The sequence below is a fragment of the Bos indicus genome, chromosome 11 (genome assembly GCF_029378745.1).
Source record: "Bos indicus isolate NIAB-ARS_2022 breed Sahiwal x Tharparkar chromosome 11, NIAB-ARS_B.indTharparkar_mat_pri_1.0, whole genome shotgun sequence".
Taxonomy (NCBI): Eukaryota; Metazoa; Chordata; class Mammalia; order Artiodactyla; family Bovidae; genus Bos; species Bos indicus.
The window spans coordinates 27,546,234-27,570,588 of record NC_091770.1 but is presented as its reverse complement, the minus strand read 5'-3'; the positions used below and the strand labels follow the sequence as shown (position 1 = coordinate 27,570,588).

The 24,355-nt window shown below is 38.6% G+C and overlaps 1 protein-coding gene and 1 pseudogene across 3 annotated transcripts in view; one reads left to right on the top strand and one right to left on the bottom strand.

The window, feature by feature from the left end:
* SRBD1 (S1 RNA binding domain 1) overlaps positions 1-24,355 on the top strand; it is a 245,303-nt gene that overhangs the window by 191,587 nt on the left and 29,361 nt on the right. For all 3 annotated transcript variants that reach the window (XM_019970090.2, XM_019970089.2, XM_070798591.1), the window contains 2 exons: positions 20,781-20,887; positions 22,605-22,781. In XM_019970090.2, coding sequence (XP_019825649.2) covers positions 20,781-20,887; positions 22,605-22,781 — 284 coding nt within the window. The remainder of the gene's footprint in view (positions 1-20,780; positions 20,888-22,604; positions 22,782-24,355) is intronic.
* LOC109566042 (DBIRD complex subunit ZNF326-like) lies at positions 13,176-15,164 on the bottom strand (annotated as a pseudogene).

Genomic DNA, 24,355 nt, shown 5'->3' with positions numbered 1-24,355 from the left:
GCATAGACACTCTTACCATTTACATAAGATTTGTAATAAGAACAGTGTAATACAGAATTTTTAAAACATGTCTATTTTGTCAGATTATTTTTAGTCATAGTAAGCCTTATAAGTGAAGAGAAAGCATTATCTTGTAAACAAAAAAAAAAAATGTGTTCCAGATTGTTACGAAACTTTTCCTTAAAAAATAAAATAGTTGAAGTCAGTGGGTTTTCTTTTCAGGAGAGCTGGAATTTGCATTGCTAGATCAACTGATACTGCTTTACTTACGTGAAACAGGGGCGTCGTGTTTAGACCTCCAACTCAAGACTCTGCCTTCAGCTGTTCCCTGGTTGTGTGACACTGGGCGACGTATTTAACTTCTCTGTGTCTGTTTCCTCTTTTGTAAAATGGAAATAATAACAATATAACGTAACAGCCACAGGATTGTGAAGATGAATTGTTAGCATTGTAAAATTCCTGATACCTATTAGCACCCAATATCAATATTTTCTGGTGTTATTATATAAAATGAGTTTTCTTTTACAAGACTTTTGAAGAACTTTAACAGCTTCTCTGTAATACTTTGTATTTCGCCCCTTTGTGGTAGTATCAACTGCCTGAATTATGAAAATTCAACCCTGTCACAGACATTGACTTATGCCATACCTGTCATTAAAGATTACACACCTCATCCAATGAAAATTATTAGGTGTACATTAAAAGGATTCTGGAGACAGCAGCATTCCTTACAAGACAAGTAGGTAGTTACTTCTTTTTTTAAAAGGTGCATTTCAGAATTATTTGCACATGGGGACTGCAAAAAAATCACATTAGGTTTTTGTTTATTTAGCTAATCGCAGTATGCCCATTTCCACTTGTGCTCCTTGATGCAGCCAGCTCTTGTCCCTAAGCTCTGCCTCCCTCCCAAGGTTTTCAGTATTTATTATCTTCCTCCCATTTGCATGCTAAGAGGTTCGTACTTAGAATGCTCCACCACAGATCTGTCCCCCAAACTCCAAACTCCACTTATCTACCGACCAACCTGAACTCTGAATTTGGAAATCTAACAGACCTCTCAAACTTAACATGTCTAGAAAAGAACTCTTGGCCTCCCTCTACTCACCTCCTTGCCTCCCCCAAGTTTAAAACAAAATCCTAGTCTTATTTGAAAAAATCACTTTTATGAAAATCCTTGATTCTTCCTTTTTTGCTTTACTAATTTCATCTACCTCTTTTCACTCCAACCACCTGACTCTAGACAACCATCATCTCCCTCTTGATTTGCTAAAAAAGTCTCTTATCAAGACTCCCTATTTCCATTTCTGTCTTTCTTCAATCCATTTTCTGTATCATGCTTTTTTTTAAATGTAAGTCAGCTCTTCACATCAGGTGGCCGAAGTATTGGCGCTTCACCTTCAGCACCAGCCGAAGAATAAAATAAAACAATAAAATTCTAACTCCTTGCCATGGGACCTGTGCAGTCCTTGTCTGCTTCTCCAGGTGACCGCTTTTTCACCCCCACTGAGCTCTGGTCACACTGCCCTCCTTTCAGTTTCATGAACACTGTAGCTTGTTCCCACCTCAGGGCTTTTGCACTTTTTTTTTTCCTAGTCTAGAAAAATCTCTCCAGCTCTTTCCACGGCTGGCTCCTTCTCATTCCTCAAGTGTCAGTTTTAATATATTTTTTTCGAAGAATCAATTCCCAGTCACCCCAGTAGCCACCTTTAATTCCTTTATCATGTTTCTCTGTTTATTTCCTTTATAACATTTATCACAAGTTGTCATTCTTATTCATTTATTTAATGGTATATTCTATATGTTTGCTGCTGTACTCTCATTAATTAGAATAAGGCCAGGTACAAAATAGACAATAAATATTTGTAACATTTATTGAATGAATGAATGAATAAGTGAGTGAATTCTTACAAGCATTAGAAAGTTTCTTATTTGCTTGCTTTGAGTCTCTTTAGGACACTTCCAAGCTCATTCAGGTTGTTGGCAGAGTTCATTTCCTGACTGAGTGAGAACCTCAGCTTTTTACCAGCTGCTGGCTGTAGCCCTCTGTCAGATTCTGGAGATCACTCATAGTTCTTTGTCACATGGGCTTCTTCAGCGTGACTGCTTACTTCATCAAGACATTAGGAAAATTGCCTTTCCTCTACACCCTCAGCTAATCACTGAAGTGAGTGCCTCTCACCTTTGCTGTATTCCACAGCTTAGAAGCAAGTGGCAGGTCTTGCTCACACTCAGGGTGAGGGAATTACACAAGGAGTAAACACCAAGAGGTGACTATCATGGGGGTCACTTCAGCATCTGTCTCCTACAGCAGTTAATGATAAAAGTGCTGGTTTTCTTGGGGCTTCCCAGGTGGCTCAGTCGTAGAGAATCTGCCTGCCAATGCCAGAGACGCAAGAGACTCGGGTTTAATCCCTGAGTCGGGAAGATTCCCCTGAAGAAAAGGGCAACCTGATCCAGTATTCTTGCCTGGGAAATCCCATGGATAGAGGAGCCTGGCAGGCAAAGTCCATGGGGTCGCAAAGAGTCGAAGGCAACTGAGCTACATGACTGAGCCAAGCTGATTTTAAATGTAACCTAGGTCAGAGTGACTATTAAAGGGAGTGAAGCTTACTACTGCTTCCCATTGGAATGAAGGACTTTGGTTGATTCATTTATTATAAACCTGTTGCTGCTGCTGCTGAGTCACTGCAGTCGTGTCTGACTCTGTACGACCCCACAGAGGGCAGCCCACCAGGCTCCCCCGTCCCTGGGATTCTCTAGGCAAGAATGCTGGAGTGGGTTGCCATTTCCTTCTCCCATTACAAACCTCTTATGAATAAAAGACATTCCTGCCTCAAAGAGAAGGAAAGAAGTTTTTTTAGAATATTATAAGAGGGAGGTACATAAAGAAGGCAGCTAGACTACCTTTTCCTCCCATTTCCTCTCAGTATCAGAAAAAAATTAAATCCTTTCATACTAAAATGGAAATGAGTTGCTAATTCACCCTAAAACCCAAATTTATTTAAAATAAACTGTCAGTTCCAAACTGAGATTTACTCTAACAGAATATTCCCCTTGGTGGTTTGAGGAATGAATAAGATGAATTATTTGCACTTGGGTCTTGCTTGCATAGTTGATCCTGTAAGGACCAGTGTTTAATTCTTATGCCCTAGAATTCTTTACTTGGTAAAGAGGAGTTAGGAACATCTGTATCCCTCTTACAGATTCTCTAATTTGTATTTTCTTGAACTCTGTAACCTAATCCTTGTCCATGAATGGTGTAGTTGCTCTATGCATCAAATATTTTTGATTTTGCCCAATTCTGCCATGACTCATAGAGATATTTGGGGAAAATGAATCATTATACTATATTGAGCCTTAAAGAAAAGATTATGTCTAAAAATAACGTTTAGTTGTATCAAGGTACATACCTAGGTTTGCTTTTTGACCTTTCTGCTAGAGGTGCCTAATCATTTTCTAATCATGTTGACCATGAGATTGTCTGTGGTAAATGGAATCCCATGAATGAGTCTCACAAGTCTTGACTTGGGAGTTGGCAAATCAGGACTTTCTTCCTGAGGGTTTCTTTGCATTCTGGGTCCAAATCTCCTAGGTTCTTTGGCTTCTTTTAAGGATGCTTATACTTAGCTCATGTTCAAAATGACAGAAACTTAAGTTTAACTCAATTTCCAGGAAAATACCTAAGCTTTTCGAATTAGAAGCATCAGAGATTAGTCTCTGAGTAAGGTCTGAGTTAACCAGTACTCTTTATTAACCTAGAAACCTACCAGAAACTATTTGCCAGAGTATTTGGTGGCTTGAAGTGAGAGAACCTGTGGCTATGGTCATTCTTAACATGTTATGTTAGGGTACCTTAGATTTCATTTTTAAATATCACCTTCTGAGCTTACTGTTAATCGATTCCTTAGCCCACCACGCTCCTCTGTCCATGGGATTTTCCAGGCAAGAGTACTAGAGTGGGTTGCCATTTCCTTCTCCAGAGGATCTTCCCAACCCAGGGATCGAACCCAGGTCTCCCACATTGTAAGCAAGACACTTTACTGTCTGAGCCACCAGGGAAGTCCTAAATTCTATAATATGAATTTAAATTGTATTACTATAATGCCTTCAACCAATTCCATGTCACTAATACCTCCTTTTAAGGCAACTCTTTCTCTTAAACCAAATTTCCAACTTCAGTAAGAAGAATGCAAAAACAAAACTGGTACAAATTTGTTTCTGGGGTTCCTTCCTTTATCCTGTCAAGTTCTAATTTATTGAGTATCTACCACGTGCTAAGAAGCATAGTGTTAGTAAGGGGGAGTGCAGAGAAAAGTCTAAATGGAAAACACACAGCGAGATCCTCAATTAAACCAGTTTTCAAGGAAATACACATTAAAACAGCGATACAGTTGAGCGCCTACTATGTACTAAGATGTAGCAGCAAACAAGACGTAAATATTTTATTAACTTACGCAACAAACCTATGTGAAGCAGATGATAATAAGTATTGTGGATAAAAATAAAATTGGAAATGGGGGTAAGAGTGTTTTGGGGGGCAGTATTTTGGATCCCTGTCTTCAGTCCCACCAGTGCAGGAGGCAAGGTATGGAGTAACCATCTCACTTTCCGTTGACCTCCGGAGCCTGCTGCTGTCATAGTCATGTAGCGGCAGCAGACTTGCACACAAAAGGGAACCTTACCTGACATATTAATATTCAGCTCCTATGGAAACCCATTAATGTGGATCCTGTGCTTGTGGTGTCAGCCTCAGGTGTAATTGGGGAAAATTTACTGTCTGTAATATTAATGGACTGGAAGCCAATTTGTGTCTAGCTGCATGTGTGGCCACATATATGTATGTGTATTGGGGGAAAGAAAATATATCTTTAGAACTTACTACTGGAAATATCCATAAGGAACCTAGTTTCTACCATTTGAGGAGGAAAAAGACCTTTTTTTATTACTTTGCAGTAATACCTCCTTTTAACCCTAACCCCTGTACCTCACCCCTAGTTTAAACACCGGACTGTCAAAAGTTCTGTGCACAAGGATTTCTCGCCCTCTCTCGTATATGCACCACATACACAATAGTTTCAGATCAGACTTTCTACACACTGTGTTTTAATTTATTAGAAGGGAAATTTCCCTCTTGTGGCTAATCTTTGCACCCTAAATTTTTCTAAAGTTCACATTTATGACTAAGCTATAAATTTCTAAAAATAGAGATTTATAGTGGAAATGTTGAGTCCTTTGTATTATGTTAGGTCAAAATGTCTAGCTAATTGGTATGCATTTGTTCATGCATATGTCATAAGCCAGGAGTATGTGCTAGCCCAGGCCCTAGACGTGACCACACATGGAACAGATAGGTGTGGCCTAAGTTAGATGTGTTAATGTTTTCCTTTGTTTACAGCAAATTAGATGGTGTAAGGCACTGGTTTGGAAAAGTCTGTGGGCAAGGCAGACATTTAGGATTTATGTACCTTTACTTAGCCAGTATTACTTGGCTTTCTTACACCGTATCGACCTGTATCCACTAGGGGACATAGGAGCACCTACTTAAAGACAGAATAAAAGCCTGGCTAGATTAAAATTTAAACACTGGACAATTATGATTTATGAAAAGACTTATTTTTTAGCTTCATGATTCATAAAGAAGTATACATTTTGTTTAAATTTTAATCATCATGGGAAACTTCTTCAGTATCTTATGTTGATAATTATGGAAGGAGAACCAAACAAGAAGCAAATTAGCACACTTGGGCCATTTAACCACATGCTTCTTTTCATTAAGTTTCCATGTGATCTACCAAAGTGATGCTGAGAATGATTCTGACTTTGAAAATTACTGTATATAGAAAAGACTTAGCTTTTGGGTTTAAAAAGTGAGCCATCTGGGGAGGACGTCTATTATCAGATTCCAAAAACCAAAAACCCTGGATAGCTGCCCTAGAGTTATAAATCCTGAGAGAGATATGTAATGAAGGGCATCAGTGATCCCTCCTAAAATGATCATCTGGCCTAACAGTTTCAGAAACTTAGATGGGGTTTTTGTTTATTTATAGTTTTTTTTTTAAGGTATATTTACATATAGAAAAGGGCAGAATGATAACACTGCAATGAGTTTTGACAAATGCATAACTCACATCTATGAAGATGTAGAATGTTTCAATCATTCCAGAAAGTTCACTCCTGCCCCTTCCCACACACAGAGCACTGTTCTTGTTTTTTTCTACCACACATTAGTTTTGTCTGTTCTGAAATTTTACATAAATGACATATAATTCATATTTCATTGCATCCAAGTTTTTTCAGTTCATCAATGTTTTTGTATGTATCAGCAGTTTGTTCTTTTTTTGTTGCAGAATGGTAATCCATTATACGAAATTATGCATTTTAAAAATTCTTTCTCCTATTGATGGCCTAGACTATTTCTCGTTTTTGACTATTAGTGAATAAAAATGCTATAGATATTTGTGTACAAGGTTTGAGGGGAGGCATATTGTAAAAGTTTCCCTTAGATAAATGTTTATTAGTTGAATTCCTGCAAATGTTTTGAAGCTTTGTAGTTAGGTAATACATATTTTCTCTGTTAATTCTCCTTTCATTGAAATCTTTTTTTGTCTGCTGTTAATATAGCTACTTTAGTCTTTGCAGTCTTAGTGTTTGCATGATATTTTTTCCCCATTCTTTTAATTCCAACATATTTGTTTATATTTACTCTGCCTCTTTGGGACAATATATAGCTATATCTTGATTGATAATCTTTGCCTTTTAATTGAAGCATTTACCTTATTAACATTTAATGTAAGTATTAATAGAGTTGAATTAAGGTCTACAATTTTGCTGTTTCTTCTGTTTGCCCCATCTGTTTTTCTATCCTGTTTTTTCTTTTCTGCCTTACTTTGGCAGAAAATCAAATAATTTTTAATTTTCCATTTTAATTCTTTTATGGACTTTTCACCTGGACTTTCTTGCATTTTTTACTTAATGGTTACTCTAGGGATTGCAATTTATATTCTCACCTTTTCACAGTCTATTTAGAGTTAATATTATACCAGCTTTCTACTGTTATTTGTGTGATTGTTTTCATATATATAAATCCCAAAGTACAGTGCTATAATTTTTGCTTTAAATGGTCATATGTCTTTTAAGTAGATTAGAATACACATATACTCGTGTGTATGTGTGTTTTCTAGCCTGAAGAATTTCTTTTAACGTTTTCTGTAGTCTAGGTCTGTTGGTAGTGAGTTCACTGAGCTTCTTGGATGTATGCATTATGATTTTGAAAATATTGAGGGGTTTTTAGCCACTACTTTTTCAAATATTTATCATCCCTGTTTGCTCTTTTTCTCTGTATACACATATTTAGATATTTGATATTGTCTCACAGGTCACTAAGGCTCTGCTTTTTCCTCCCTCTCTGTTTTATATCTGTTCTTCAGAAAGGATGATTTCTATTGGTTGATTGCCTGGTGGCTCAGTTGGTGAGGAATCTGCCTACAATGCAGGAGACCTGGGTTCGATCCCTGGGATGGGAAGGTCCCCTGGAGAAAGGAATGGCACCCCACTCCAATATTCTTGGCTGGAGAATTCCATAGACAGGGGAGCCTGGTGAGCTACAGTCCATGGGGTCTCAAAGAGTCAGACACGACTGATCAGCTAATACACTTTCATGACCACTGACCCTTTCTTCTACTCATCTCTAAGCTGCTGTTAAACCTTTCCAGTAAATTTTTCATTTCAGGTACTGTATTGTCAGATCTGGAATTTCTATTTAGTTATTTATTACAGCTTCCATTTCTCTGCTGCTGTTTCCCATCAGTCCGTTTATAATCATGTTTTCCTTTAAGTTTTAGCTACTTTAAAGTTCTTATCTGCTATATTCAACATCTGGGTTATTCTGAATTGGTTTCTATTGACTGAGTGTTCAACACTTTCACTCTGATATGGGTCATATTTCTCTGCTTCTTTCTGTGTCCAGTTATTTTTTATTGTATGGTAGACATCGTGGATATTATGTTTTTGGAGCTGCAGATTTTGTTGTCTTCTTTTAAAGAGTATTGAATTTTATTCTCAGTTCTGTTCAGTTACTCAGTCATGTCCGACTCTTTGCGACCCCATGAACTGCAGCATGCCAGGCTGCCCTGTCCATCACAAACTCCTGGAGTTTACTCAGACTCATGTCCATTGAGTTGGTGATGCCATCCAACCATCTCATCCTCTGTCATCTCCTTCTTTTCCCACCTTCAATCTTTCCCAGCATCAGGGTCTTTTCAGATGTGTCAGCTCTTCGCATCAGCTAGCGAAAATATTGGAGTTTCAGCTTCAGCAAATCAGTCCTTCCAGTGAATATTCAGGGCTGATTCCTTTAGGATGGACTGGTTGATCTTGTAGTCCAAGGGACTCTCAAGAGTCTTCTCCAACACCACAGTTCAAAAGCATCAATTCTTCTGTGCTCAGCTTTCTTTATAGTCCAACTCTCATATCCATACATGACTACTGGAAAAACTATAGCTTTGACTGATGGACCTTTGTTGACAAAGTAATATCTCTGCTTTTTAATATACTGTCTAGGTTGGTCATAACTTTTCTTCCAAAGAGCAAGCATCCTTTAATTTTATGGCTGCTGTCACCATCTGCAGTGATCTTTACAGCCCCAAAAAATAAAGTCAGCCACTATTTCCACTGTTTCCCCATCTATTTCCCATGAAGTGATGGGACCGGATACCATGATCTTAGTTTTCTGAATGTTGAGCTTTAAACCAACTTTTTCACTCTCCTCTTTCACTTTCATCAACAGGCTCTTTGGGTCTTCTTCACTTTCTGCCATAAGGGTGGTGTCATCTGCATATCTGAGGTTATTGATATTTCTTCCGGAAATCTTGATTCCAGCTTGTGCTTCTTCCAGCCCAGTGTTTCTCATGATGTACTCTGCATATAAGTTAAATAAGCAGGGTGACAATATACAGCCCTGACGTACTCCTTTTCCTATTTGGAACCAGTCTATTGTTCCATGTCCAGTTCCAACTGTTGCTTCCTGACCTGCATACAGATTTCTCAAGAGGCAGGTCAGGTGGTCTGGTATTCCCATCTCTTTCAGAATTTTCCACAGTTTGTTGTGATCCACACAATCAAAGGCTTTGGCATAGTTAATAAAGCAGAAATAGAGGTTTTTCTGGAACTCTCTTACTTATTTGACGATCCAGTGGATGTTGGCAGTGTGATCTCTGGTTGCTCTGCCATTTCTAAATCCAGCTTGAACATCTGAAAGTTCATGATTCATGTACTGTTGAAGTCTGGCTTGGGGAATTTTGAGCATGACTTTGCTAGCTTGTGAGATGAGTGCAATCGTGAGGTAGTTTGAACATTCTTTGGCATTGCCTTTCTTTGGGATTGGAATGAAAACTGACCTTTTCCAGTCCTGTGGCCACTGCTGAGTTTTCCAAATTTGCTGGCATATTGAGTGCAGCACTTTCACAGCATCATCTTTCAGGATTTGAAATAGCTCCACTGGAATTCCATCTCCTCCACTAGCTTTGTTCATTCATAGTGATGCTTCCTAAGACACACTTGACTTCGCATTCTAGGATGTCGGGCTCTAGGTGAGTGATCACACCATCGTGATTATCTGGGTCATGAAGATCTTTTTTGTATAGTTCTGTGTATTCTTGCCACCTTTTCTTAATATCTTGTGCTTCTGTTAGGTTCATACCATTTCTGTCCTTTATTGTGCTCATCTTTGCATGAAATGTTCTCTTGGTATCTCTAATTTTCTTGAAGAGATCTCTAGTCTAGAATTTTATTCTAGCAATCAGTAAATTTATTATCAGATCAGATTGAATCTTATAAAGGTTATTATGTCTTTTTAACAGAATTGAGTGGAAAGACAGTTTCCATTACCCCTTGCTCCTGTGTATGCACAATTGCCTCCTCCACTGGCTCCACTATCAACATTCCACACCAGGGTGATACAGGTTACATTCAGTGAATATACTGACACATCATTTCACCCAAAGTTCATAGTTTATATTAAAGTGAAAGTCACTCAGCTGTGTCTGACTCTTTGTGACCCCACGGACTGTACAGTCCATGGAATTCTCCAAGCCAGAATACTGGAGTGGGTAGCCTTTCCTTATTCCAGGGGATCTTCCCAACCCAGGGATTGAACCCAGGTCTTTCGCATTGTAGGCAGATTCTTTATCAGCTGAACCCCAAGGGAAGCCCAAGAATATTAGAGTGCGTAGCCTAGCACCTTCTCTAGCGGATCTTCCCAACCCAAGAATCGAACTGGGATCTCCTGCATTACAGGCAGATTCTTTACCAAGTGAGCCATCAGGGAAGCCCCTAGTTTATATTAAGGCTAATTACTCTAAATATGTTGTACATTCTATGGATTTTGACAAATATATAATGACACGTGGGCTTCCCAGGTGGCACAATGGTAAAGAATGCGCCTGCCAATGCAGGAGACACAGGAGATGTGGGTTCAATCCTTGGGTCAGAAAGATCCCCTGGAGGAGGAAATGACCACCTGCTCCAGTACTCTTGCCTAGGAAATCCCATGGACAGAGGAGCCTGGTGGGCTACAGTCTATGGGGTCGCAAAGAGTCATTCACAACCAGGTAACTGAGCACGCATGCATGACGACACGTATCCAGCATTGTAGTATCTTGCAGAATAGTTTCATTACCCTGAAGATACTCTCAACTGTGCTGACTGCTTCCTCCTCTCTGACCCCAGGCAACCACTCATCTTTTTTATTGTCTCTATAGTTTTGCTTTTTCCAGAATGTGATAGAGTTGGAATCAAACAGTGTGCAGCCCTTTTAAATTGACTTCTTTTTATGTAATAATATGTATTTAAGTTTCCTCCCTGTCTTTCTATGGCTTAATAGCACATTTATTTTCAGTGTTGAGTAATACTTCATTGTCTGATTGTACCATGATTATTTCTTCATCCACTTGCTGAAGAACATCTTGGTTGCTTCTAAGTTTTGGCAATTATGAATAAAACTATTTTTATCTTCTGGGAGAGATTGTAGAGAACTGGTACAATTTCTTCCTTAAATGTTTGGTAGAATGAATGAGTCTGAAAAGGATTATTATAAAGTTTTTTAAAACGGATGTAGAGTAACCTTTACCCTAGGACTAGAATAGTCCCGTTTCTAAGGCCTGACCATTCAGAGGTATCAGCAAAATACCTGGATGATCAGTGAGGTCTCCCTACTGTGACAGGCAGGACTTCCTATGTCTCCCTGCTCTGCAGTCACAGAAATCTCTGTATAGCCTCAAACTCCCAGACAGCTGCTTTTTTTTGCCTGGTCTGTAGAGTCTTGTCCTGGTGCCCTGGGTATATGTAGCCAAGTATTTAGCCAGTTTTATAGTTGTTCATGGTGGGAAAAGTACTCTGGTACCAATTACTCTGTTATAGCTAAAAGTAGTAGTCTTGTTTGTTTTTCTCAAAAATGTCTTTGAGCAGATGCTAAGGTGCACATATTTAGGCCAAGACTCCTTAAGACCAGCATATAAAAAGTACTGGAGTTTTGTGCTGAATGGAGATTTCAGAGATTATGCAGTGTCCTGGAAACAGAAATTCTGGTTGTCCAGAAGTGGGGAGACCTCACTGAACAAGTGTGGGGACTCCTTTGAGACCCAGAAGATCCAAACCTTAGGAGTGGAGCTATTGTAGCCCTAGAGTCAGAGTGGAAGGTTGATTTGTTTAAAAATTAGTTTCCATTTGTCTTCTGCAGAACAGAGAAGACAGTCATTGTCCTAGCGATCTTTCTGTCAAGTTAACTCGAATAAACGGATTTAAATTGAGTGGTATAAGTTAATGCAAATTGGGTGCCTAAATACTGAGTTAGCAGTAAAGGAGTCTCCAGCATACTCTTCATATGCTTTATGAGAGGACGAAGATTTACATAGAGAATGTCTTTCTAGGCTGTTTTTTCCCATTACAACCACTGGCTGTTCTTTAATTTGTTTCCAGATCTTTTAGAAAAGTACCTTCCGTGCTGAAATGCCTTTTGCCATCTTAATCCCAGAGCCCCATAGGCACAGTGAGTTGTTCATTGTACCTATGGTTTATTCATTTAAAAAAACAAAGATGTTCTGCTAGTGTTAGTATCTGTTTTCAAAAGAATCTGCTTATGAAGAAATATTTTTAAAGTCTTTTTCAAGACTTTTCAAGAGTATTTGTCTGTTACATGTAAATATGTATGATCCAGTAGAGAACATACAAGGTTTTAAAAAGATACTATGAGGAAAATATGGAACTTTGTTCAGTATTCCCTCCCCTAAATTATCTGATTTTTACTTTTAGTAAAACAGTGTTACATACAGTATTTCTATGGTGCTGAACATTGTCTTAGTCTTTAAAGGAAGTATAGAAAGACCTCTTGTATACTAGATTCGAAGAATTGTAGGAGGAACTACTGTTAAATAACACATTTTCTGTTTTCTCAAATGTTTTCCATTCTTCTGTCAGTTCTGTCTTTTATGGGTCACTCAACCCACACATTTCTGGATGACTTTTAAACTGTCACATGTCAACCAAAGAAAAGTAGATGTAAGATGAGGAAATGAACTTGCCTTATTAGAAATTGGCTAGACTTTTCCCGTAAAGGTTTTTACGTTTTTAGTTTCTAAGTGCATTTTGCATTTTGACAATAATAAGAAACAAGAAGGGACATGAGTGAATGATAATTGCTAAAGAAAATACTCAAGAATGGTGCATCAGAAAACCACTTGGGAATAAACCTAAAGGGTATATGGAATATGCAAAGTGAAATTTTGTTGCTGTAGTCTACAGACAGTGTTCCATCTGAGAGGATTTTTTGAAATAATTGTGAGATAATTTTAGTGCTTAGGACCAAATTAAAAAAAAAAAAAAAAAGAGCAGTTTAGATCAGCAATTCTTTAGAAGTTTGTGGTAGAGCAATAATAACAATGTGGATTCTGACCTCAAAAAAAGCTGACGAGTATAAATGACTGCTTATATTCCTTTTTAAAAATCCTGTAAATTTTAGGTAAAATTCTAATGACCCAAACAATATTTCTTTGAATTTGAAACAGTCTGTTTATAAAATTGAAATAACTTGCCCTGGAATTCAGAATAAGGTAACTTTAAAAAAAAATAGAACAATTCATCTTTCCTGGCATCAAGTCCTTTTTTTTTTTTTTTTTTTGAAATTTTGTAAAAAACATTTTATTGCTACAAAGGGAAACATGGTCACAAAAAGCCTTTAAGCGTATCTTAACGCAAATTACTATATTCAGTGTCCAATGCACTAAAAAAATACACAGAGCACAAAATACTTGCCCAACTTATCTGTTCTAGGGTAAGTATTCAAAACATTAATGCACACTTGAATATATACTACCAAGAGCAGCATTTAAGTTCAAATGATTAGAACAGACATACTAACAATACACATCTGTTATCCTCAACACCAATAAAGTAATAAAAATTAAGCTTAAAAATTCAATTTCTTGAAACTAAGTTAGGTAGCTATAAAAACTAAATGAAAATAGTCTTACCTTCATTTTACTAAACAAATGCCAAACATTTAGAAATTATATAAAACAAATTGTAATGTGTGGAATGCATGCAACATGGGTGTTAACTCTCATATTTTAAACTACTGAAATTCTTACCCTTTTCCACATTGGGACAAAATTTAAAGCTTCTTTTAAAACTGCCTAATACCTTATATTTAATTTTCTTCTGCTTGCTCAACAGAAAAGCCGACAGGCTCTTCCTTTGCTTCTTCTTCCTCTACTTCCCCTACCCCCTCCCCTTCTCCCTCTCCTTCCCCCACTGCCCCCACTTCCCCCTCTCCTTCTACATCCCCTCCTTCCTCTGTATCCCCCACTCCTTCCACTCCTCCACCTTCCCCTACTTTCTCTGCTTCCTCTACTTCCCCCACTTCCTCCTCTTCTTCCTCCTCTTCTTCCACAGGTTCGTCAATCTTTCCCTTTTCCTCCTCATCTCCTTCTATTTGTTGATCTTGAGAATGATCTTGAATTTCAAAGGGATTCTCACCCTTAATAAAACGTTCGTATCATGCCTTCACTATTGGATTATTTAAAATGCTTGTAGCAGTCAAGACACTCTCTCTTTTTATTTGTTCCTTATAAGCCTGCTTTCCTTTGATATGATCAGGAGATTCTAAGTGCTGCTGAACTGAGCTATATAAAGCAGGGATATACACACTGCAAGCACCGCAGTGAAGAGTCTCTACTTTCATCATGTGATCATCTGCAGTAACACCTTCCATAACATCCTTTTCTATTATTTTGACTGCCTCTGTTTGATTATTTGTCTGTTGCTTACGAATAGATGTTTTCTTGAATTTATTTACCATACATTCATGCAAAAACTCCATAACCACTTTATCATATTTGGTTTGTTTTTGAATATGATCTAATGTTTCCTGATGTGAAGGACTTTCCAGATGGAGTTCAATATCTTTTTCTTCAAATGTTCAAAATTTACAAAATGAACATGTGAATGCCATTCTGTATCCATCTCCATATTTCTCACTGTTTTTTTCTCTTCTGCATCTTTGTTTCTCTCTCCGAGCTTCAATTCGCCGCTTTTCTTCTTCTTCATTTTTAGGATCAGTTTTTGTGGGTGATTTGCTGAGGCTCATCTTCTCCACAGGTTTTGCTAGCTTGGGTTTCTTGATAAAGGTTCCACCAGGCTTATTAAATGGTTATATCATTTTTCTCTTTATTCCTCTTGCAGCAGCAACTGTCACATTGGTGGATTTATTTTGATAGTCAACAACAATTCCAGGTCTATGAATGCTTCCAAAATCACTCATAGGCTGCTACCCCCACCACCACCACCACTGTGATTGTCCATGCCATATGACTGGTTTAAGTAGGAGTCCATGGATCTTTGACCCCCATAGGATCCATGGCCATAGTCACGATCCATCCCTCTGTAAGATCCAGGGCCATAATCATGATCCATTCCATTAAAGCTCTGATAAGTATTTCTGCAAGCAGAGTGTGTATAATCGTCCTCGAAGTCCATGGCGGAGGCTCGGGGCCGATGGCCTCGGCGGCGCTTGGCTAATCTGTGGCCGGAGAAGAGCACCCGTGACCCGCGGTTCCACACTGCGAGTCAGCGCGACCAAGAGCGGCACTACCGGCCCGGGAGCCGCAGGCCACAGCGAGCGGCATCAAGTCCTTGACGATTAGCACAATCAGTCCTGGGATCCTCCTGCCTCTAATACTCATGGCCACCAGTAGAGTGGTATGTCACAGCCCAGCTTTCAGCAGATGTAAACTGAGCTTCTTGAAGACTTGAAGTTCATATGGTTTTTACTATACTTTCAATACTGAGCACAGCTAACACAGTGTCTGGTACATAGTAGTTGCTTAGAAAATGTTTTTAGAATGACAGATATCAATGCCTCTGATTTAATGTCAAAGACACTATTATGAGGACAATGTGGAACTCTGTTCAGTATTCCCTCCCCTAATCATATATGATTTTTACTTTTAGAAAATACTATTAACTCTTTAGTACTTTTGTAAGCAAATAGTTGGGGAAGAATGTAGGCAAAATCCAGGATTATAGATGACAGCAAAAATTTTTATTACATGAGTCTAACTGCTAGAGGGATTTAAAAAGTATTTCAACCTAGTATGTTGTTATCTTGGACATACCCTTTTTTTTTTTTTTTTTTAAGAGCATTAGCCTTGTAAAATTTTTTTAAAGGACTTTTTAAAAAAATAGCTATTCTGCCTTATGCTTTGTAATGACTTCATAATAATTCATGTTGTGGTTATTTCATCATTTATTTGTATCAGTACCTTCTGGGTGACTTTTTAGGTTGTACACACACATACGTACATACCTTTGAACAATAGTCTTGCTATTTCCTTAGAATAAATTCTGTGAAATTATGCACAAACTTTTTACAATTGTTGTGAAGATTAAATTAGATAGTATTATAAAAGCCTTATAACAGTGCCTGACAGTAAAATCTCAAGGACTTTGGTAGTATGGTTATTGTTAGTTGTTTTTGTTTGTTTAGTCTTGCCACTAGACTTCAAGCCCCTAAATAAAATGACTGCTTCAACTAGAAAAACATCAGAGATCCCAACTCCAAGTGACTTGAACAATAAGGAAATTTATTATTCTTTTATTAAACAATAAGGGAATGTCATTGCTAGAAGGTCATTGTGTGTGTTGGGACGGGGGCAGAGTGGGCAGGAAATCCAGAACTGGTTAATACAGGATTTCAGGAAGATCCAGAGTCTTTGCAGATGTGTTACCTGCCATACTCAGGGAGACAGCTTGATCCTCAAGCCAGTCCTGGTGACATAAGATAATGCTTACTCCAGCTGCAGGAGGCATACTTGAATGAAAAGAAGAAAAGACATGGGTCTATATTTGAGAGGGATGTCTCTTTCTGAAAGCCTCAGAAGATATACCCTCACATTTTATTTCCTGTAACTGGATAAGTGGAATGAGACTGGTGATATTGGCTTAGCCCATTACTTTTTATACCTTTTGATCATGATACACAGTAGGAAATATATTTTATACCATGATCAAGATACTCATCACACATCTGTTTGCATATATGTATATGTCACTCTATACAGTAAAACATAATTGAAAATAATAGCTCCTCAATATAATACTTATCCTTACTGCTTATGATAAAATTAAACACTTTTTAATTTATATTTATATACAAGGGGTTTTAACCCTCAAATAAAAACATTCAGAAAGATTTCATGGGTAGTATAAGATGTTCATAAATTTGTTCCAGTCCAGAACACATGAAGACGGTGAGCCTATGTGGTATACTATTGAGTCTATTCTTTTAAATTTTGATTGAGTCAAGATAAATACTTTTTCACAGAAAGAGGTAATTGGAGGTGGTAAATAATCTTGGGCTTCCCTGGTGGCTCAGATGGTAGAGTCTGCCTGCAGTGCAGGAGACCTGGGTTCAATCCCTGGATTGGGAAGATCCCCTGGAGAGGGAAATGGCAACCCACTCCAGTATTCTTGCCTGGAAAATCCCATAGACAGAGGAGCCTGGTAGGCTGTAGTCCATGGGGTCGCAAAGAGTCGGACACAACTGAATGAACATGTCCATTGATAGAGGCAAGAATCATCAGTGAATTCTATACTCAAAGAGATAGGATACACAGTGCAAGAATACCAGGAGTTGGCGATCACTGGGAACCATCTTGGAAGCTGCCTAGCACAGAGTATAAAATTATAAGACAACTCAAATGCAGTGTGTGGCCCTGGATTCAATTCTGGATTGGGAAGAAAATGCTGTTAAGTAGAATTGGGACATTTGATGAAATTTGAGTTTGGCCTATGCATTAGATAGTATTGTTGTTGTTTAGTCACTAAGTCGTGTCCAACTCTTTGTGACCCCATAGACTGTGGCCTGCCAGGCTCTTCTGGCCATGGGATTTTCCAGGCAAGAATACTGTACTGGGTTGCCATTTGCTTCTCCAGGGGATCTTCCCGACCCAGAGATAGAACCCAAGTCTCTTGCGTTGCAGGTGGATTCTTTACTACTGAGCCACCATGGAGGCCCATTAGATAATATTATGTTGCTGATGACTTACCTGATTTTATTTATCATATTAATACAGTGGTATATAATACAGTGTCCTTTTATTTGGAAATGCACACTGAAGTATTTGTTTGAAAAGAGGCTATGAGGAGATCCTTTGTACTACTCCTGCAGGGTTTTTTATTTTTTTCTAAATTTGAAGTTCAGTCAGTTCAGTTCAGTTCAGTCGCCCAGTCGTGTCCGATTCTTTGCGACCTCATGAATCGCAGCACGCCAGGCCTCCCTGTCCATCACAAACTCCCGGAGTTCACTCAGACTCACATCCATCGAGTCAGTGATGCCATCCAGCCATCTCATACTCTGTCATCCCCTTCTCCTCCTGCCCCCAATCCCTCCCAGCATCAGAGTCTTTTCCAATGAGTCAACTCTTCTCATGAGGTGGCCAAAGTACTGGAGTTTCAGCTTTAGCATCAGTCCTTCCAAAGAAATCCCAGGGCTGATCTTCTTCAGAAGGGACTGGTTGGATCTCCTTGCAGTCCAAGGGACTCGCAAGAGTTTTCTCCAACACCACAGTTCAAAAGCATCAATTCTTCGGCGCTCAGCTTTCTTCACAGTCCAACTCTCACATCCATACATGACCACTGGAAAAACCATAGCCTTGACTAGACGGACCTTTGTTGGCAAAGTAATGTCTCTGCTTTTGAATATGCTATCTAGGTTGATCATAACTTTCCTTCCAAGGAGTAAGCGTCTTTTAATTTCATGGCTGCAATCCCATCTGTAGTGATTTTGGAGCCCAGAAAAATAAAGTCTGACACTGTTTCCACTGTTTCCCCATCTATTTCCCATGAAGTGATGGAGCCAGATACCATGATCTTAGTTTTCTGAATGCTGAGCTTCAAACCAGCTTTTTGACTCTCCTCTTTCACTTTCATCAACAGGCTTTTTAGTTCCTCTTCACTTTCTGCCATAAGGGTGGTGTCATCTGCATATCTGAGGTTATTGATATTTCTCCCGGCAATCTGGATTCCAGCTTGTGCTTCTTCCAGCCCAGCGTTTCCCATGATGTACTCTGCATATAAGTTAAATAAGCAGGGTGACAATAGACAGGCTTGACACACTCCTTTTCCTATTTGGAACCAGTCTATTGTTCCATGTCCAGTTCCAACTGTTGCCTCCTGACCTGCATATGGGTTTCTCAAGAGGCAGGTCAGGTGGTCTGGTATCCCATCTCTTGAAAAATTTTCCACAGTTTATTGTGATCCATACAGTCAGAGGCTTTGGCATAGTCAGTAAAGCAGAAATAGATATTTTTCTGGAACTCTCTTGCTTTTTCAGTGATCCAGCGGATGTTGGCAATTTGATTTCTGGTTCCTCTGCCTTTTCTAGATCCAGCTTGAACATCTGGAAGTTCTCAGTTCACGTACTATTGAAGCTTGGCTTGGAGAATTTTGAGCATCACTTTGCTAGCATGTGAGATGAGTGCAGTTGTGTGGTAGTTTGAACATTTTTTGGCATTGCCTTTCTTTGGGATTAGAATGAAAACTGACCTTTTCCAGTCATGTGGCCACTGCTGAACTTTCCAAATTTGCTGACATATTGAGTGCAGCACTTTCACAGCATCATCTTTTAGGATTTGAAATAGCTCAACTGGAATTCCATCACCCCACTAGCTTTGTTCATAGTGATGCTTCCTAAGGCCCACTTGACTTCACACTCCAGGATGTCTGGCTCTGGGGGAGTGATCACACTATTGTGGCTATCTGGGTCATAAAGATCTTTTTTGTATAGTTTTTCTATATATTATTGCCACCTCTTCTTAATATCTTCTGCTTCTATTAGGTCCATACCGTTTCTGTCCTTTATCGTACCTATCTTTGCATGAAATGTTCCCATGGTATCTCTCATTTTCTTGAAAAAATCTCTAGTCTTTCCCATTCTATTGTTTTCCTCTATTTCTTTGCGTTGATCACCGAGGAAGGCTTTCTTATCTCTCCTTGCTATTCTTTGCAACTCTGCATTCTGATGGGTTTATCTTTCCTTTTCTCCTTTGCCTTTTTCTTCTCTTTTCTCAGCTATTTGTAAGGCCTGGTCAGACATTTTGCCTTTTTGCATTTCTTTTTCTTGGGGATGGTCTTGATCACCACCGCCTGTATAATGTTACAAACCTCCATCCATAGTTCTTCAGGCACTCTTTCTATCAGGTCTAATCCTTTGAATCTATTTCTCACTTCCACTGTATAATCGTAAGGGATTTGATTTAGATGATACCTGAATGGTCTAGTAGTTTTCCGTACTTTCTTCAATTTAAGTCTGAATTTTACAATACAGAGTTCATGATCTGAGCCACAATCAGCTCCTGATCTTGCTTTTGCTGACTGTATAGAGCTTCTCCATCTTCGGCTGCAAAGAATATAATCAATCTGATTTCAGGATTGACCATCTGGTGATGTCCATGTGTAGAGTCTTCTTTTATCTTGTTGGAAGAGGATGTTTGCTGTGACCAGTGTGTTCTTTTGGCAAAACTCTGTTAGCCTTTGCCCTGCTTCTTTTTGTACTCCAAGACCAAACTTGCCTATTATTCTAGGTATCTCTTGACTTCCTCCTTTTGCATTCCAGTCCCCTATGATGAAAAGGACATCTTTTTCTTTTTTTTTTTTTTGAAAAAAAGACTTATAAGCAATAGGCTCTTCAATTTCATGAAATATGAGAGTTCGGTTTACTGTCAAACTTACTGAATATTCATGTTCTCCTTCCTCTTCACTCTTCTCTTAAGAACAAAGGGTCATAATACACATGCAAGTGAAGACAAGACTTCAAGGTGGCGGGCCAATAATAGTAACCAGCATTGGCTCAGTGTGCTCCCAGAACCAGCAGCAGCAGTACTGCAGAGCTTGTTGGAATGTAAATTCTCAGGCCCCAACCCAGACCTACTGAATCAAAGACTCTTGGTGTGGGGCCCAGCAACCTGTGTTTTAACGAACTCGAGAGGTAATTTTTATGGCAAGCTAAAGGAAAAATACTGGTGCTGTTGTACTCAAGTGTTTAAGTAGAGAGTATGAAACACAGATTCCTAAAGTTTAAGTCAGTTACATCAGCAAACAGTGTTTAAGAGAAATGAACAAATTGACTTTGCTGTGTCTTAGCCTGCTACCTGTAATACAGGCAAAGTAATGGAATAGTCCAAGAATTCCACGTTCTTTACTTTTGACTGATGTTTGATCTTTCTTTTCAGCACGATGTATCTCAGACTCTGCTCAAGGCAACACTGGACAGTGTTGTAGAAGAATGTGTCAGTTTTGTGGGAGTGGATATTAACATCTGTTCAGAAGTTTTGTTAAGGTGAGACAGGAAGTCTGTGGCTGAAGATTACAGAATCTTGAGTTTCTTTACTGACTGTCCAAACTCAGTTAGAACAAGGGGATACGTGTGAAGTTGCCAAGTATAGAAAATTGATCAGTTCATACATTGCTTTAAGTAATCAGTCAGGGAGGAAGACATCATTTAAGAAAATAATCATAACAATTCATATATATTATAATTTTTAATACTGAAAATCTAAAGTGAAGAGCATATGATAACTGTTGAGTCACTGCTGCTGCTGCTGCTAAGTTATTTCAGTCGTGTCCAACTGTGTGACCTCATAGACGGCAGCCCACCAGGCTCCCCCGTCCCTGTGATTCTCCAGGCAAGAGCACTGGAGTGGGTTGCCATTTCCTTCTCCAATGCATGAAAGTGAAAGGTGAAAATGAAGTCACTCAGTCGTGTACAACTCTTAGCAACTCCATGGACTACAGCCTATCAGGCCTCTCCGCCCGTGGGATTTTCCAGGCAAGAGTACTGGAGTGGGATGACATTGCCTTCTCCATTGAGTCACTAATAGAATTTAAATAAGGTTAACATGGAAAAGAGCCATTTCCCATCACATAATAAATAGGTAGATATTTTTCACTAGTTCAGTCTCTTGCTTACATCTGTCAAAGCTGGCCATTACCAGAAGATAAATTCTGAGGGAACACGGTATATGGTTACCATATTTTTACCTTGATTCCTCAAGTTACATATCAAAATCTTCATCATATTAATACTATTATCATGACTTACATGCTGTTTTTTCCCCCTGGGGTTACAGAAGAGCTGTTCTTTTGTTCCTAATCTTACATTTATTATACAAGTCTGGAAATTCTGGACCTCTGGGAAAAAATCTAGATCCTTCTGCTTTGAAATTAGAACAGCAGAAAATAATCCCTTGCATTTTAAGGTGTTGCCTCCCTGGTGGCTCAATGGTCGAGAACCCACCTGCCTAGCAGGAGAGGCGAGTTCAATCCCTGTATTGGGAAGATCCACTGAAGAAGGAAATAGCAACCTACTCTAGAATTCTTGCCTGAGAAATCTCATGGACAGAGGATCCTCACAGGCTACACAGTCCATGAGGTCACAAAGAGTCAGACACAACTTAGCAACTACACAAGAGCAACTTTCTACCATAGTAATAAACATTCCATAATTCAATATATGGAATTCTATAATAGAATTCAGATTCTCTAATTAACATCAAATCAACTACCTAATGACAGAGTATTTTTTATCATGGATAAGTGCCTTTCCACCATTTAAGTCTTTACTGAGGAGAACAGGCTGACAAAAAATAAGATAGTACAACGCAACTGTAGCTATGGTAACTTCTGCTCCTGAATCACTTTGTAAGCTAACTGGGAATAGGCAGAATTATTACTTGCCTTAGAAATACAAGTAGTGTAACTAGTGTAGAAATACTGTAGGAAAAGTAGTGTTCTTCCACCTCTGTTCCCCAGTTTGCCAGCATCTTTATGACAGCCCTGGTTTTGTCACTGTTTTGCTTCCTACTGTCCTTCACTCCTCTTGGAAAACTGTTTCCCCTTTGTCTTTTTGACATAACCCACCTTTGATTAACTGAACTTAGAGACATATGAAAGATATAATTGCAATTGCTTTTATGTTTCTTTACATGCCATCTTTTCTTTCAGTTCTCTTAGAACAATTATACTGGCCACGTTACTCATTTTGTTTATTTTTTTAGGCATATTGCTGGACTCAATGCCAACCGAGCCAAAAATATTATTGAATGGCGTGAGAAAAATGGGCCATTCATCAACCGAGAACAGCTGAAGAAAGTGAAAGGGCTGGGTCCAAAATCTTTCCAACAATGTGCTGGTTTCATCAGAGTCAACCAGGATTATATTCGAACATTTTGCAGGTGATTATTAAAGTGTACACTGTCGTTTCTAATATAAACCTACTTTTGTACTGTTACCCATCCTTCTCACTGGCATAAATCCTAGCTGTTCATTTCTTCATTCTTTCATTCAATACGTGTAGACTATCTTAATCTTTACTAGGCATTGGGAATACAGCAGTGAACAAATGAACAAATTCACTGGCCTCATGGAGTTAAGTTTTAATAAATGAGACAGACAATAAATAAACTAGTAAAACAGTTTCAGATAAGTGTTATAAAAATTAAAACAAAGCAATATGACGGTATCTTAGGGAGCAATAAACTGCTTTATATGAGTTATTTACTGAAAAGTTATTTGAGCCAAGTTTTGAATGAAATGAAGGAGCCAGTCACATAGGGATCAGAAGGAAGGCATTCAAGCAGAGCAGACAGTATGTGTGCAGCAGCCTGAGGCAGGACCACTTTGGTGCATTTAGGAAAAGAAGCTAAGGCCAATGTGATCGGAGCACCACAAGTGGAAGGACTGGCACAAGATGAGGCTACAAAGAAGACTTTGCAATGACCACTTCAGAGTGACAGCTGTTCCCCTAAGCATAGTTGAGGGACTTCCCTGGTGGTCCAGTGGTTAAGACAATGTGCTGCTACTCCAAGGGCCACAAAGTCCATTCCTGGTCAGTGGAGTTCCGCATGCCTTGGGGGTGTGGCCAAAAAAAAGGGGGGGTGGGCAGCATAATTGAGTTTCCCTGCTTCTTCCTCAATGAAAACGGGCCAAGGCATTAATTAGCAGATGTGTAAACTAAGAGCTAAATTCTTGCTTTCTAATCCTGGTAGCACAAAAAGCAAAGAAATTGGGTGAACGTCTTAGCATTTTGTAGTCATAAAAGACTGGCTTTTATGCATTTGCTGCTCTGGGGTCGCACAGAGTTGGACGCGACTGAAGCGACTTAGCAGCAGCAGCTTTGGAACTACTTGATTCGTTCATTGTGTATTTTTTTCTTCTGACACAAAAGTTATAATCATTTATTTTTTTCTGGAAAAGACTGAGGGAAAACCAGCCCCTCTGAAAAGCAGAATATATTTTGAAGCCATAGTAATTAAAACAGTTTGGGTTTGATGTAGAAATAGGTAGAACAGAATAGAGTCTGCAATACACTAAAACACAGAGGGAATTTAATTTATGATAAAGGTGACACTTCATATAGTGGGAAAAATCGATTAATTAACCAGTAAAGCACTTGGTTAGTAAATTCAAACAGTATAAAAAAGAATAAAGTGAAAAGTGTACCCCAACTTGTCCCTTCAAAATAGTTTCTTATTATTGCTTCCAAAACTAAATGTATACTTATATAAGCTTATATATATGTGTCTATTATTTTTAAATGCATACAGAACAACTTATGGTATACAACTAGTTGAAACTTGTTTTGTTTCAGTAATATATCTTGGATCTCTTTCCACATATTACTTATTGACTTATATCATTCTTTATATATGCCAGCACAGTATTTAATTTATAAATGGACTGTAATTTAATCTAATCAGTGCTCTGTTGAACATTTGGGTTATTTCAAAGCCGTAGTTGTTTTCAACTG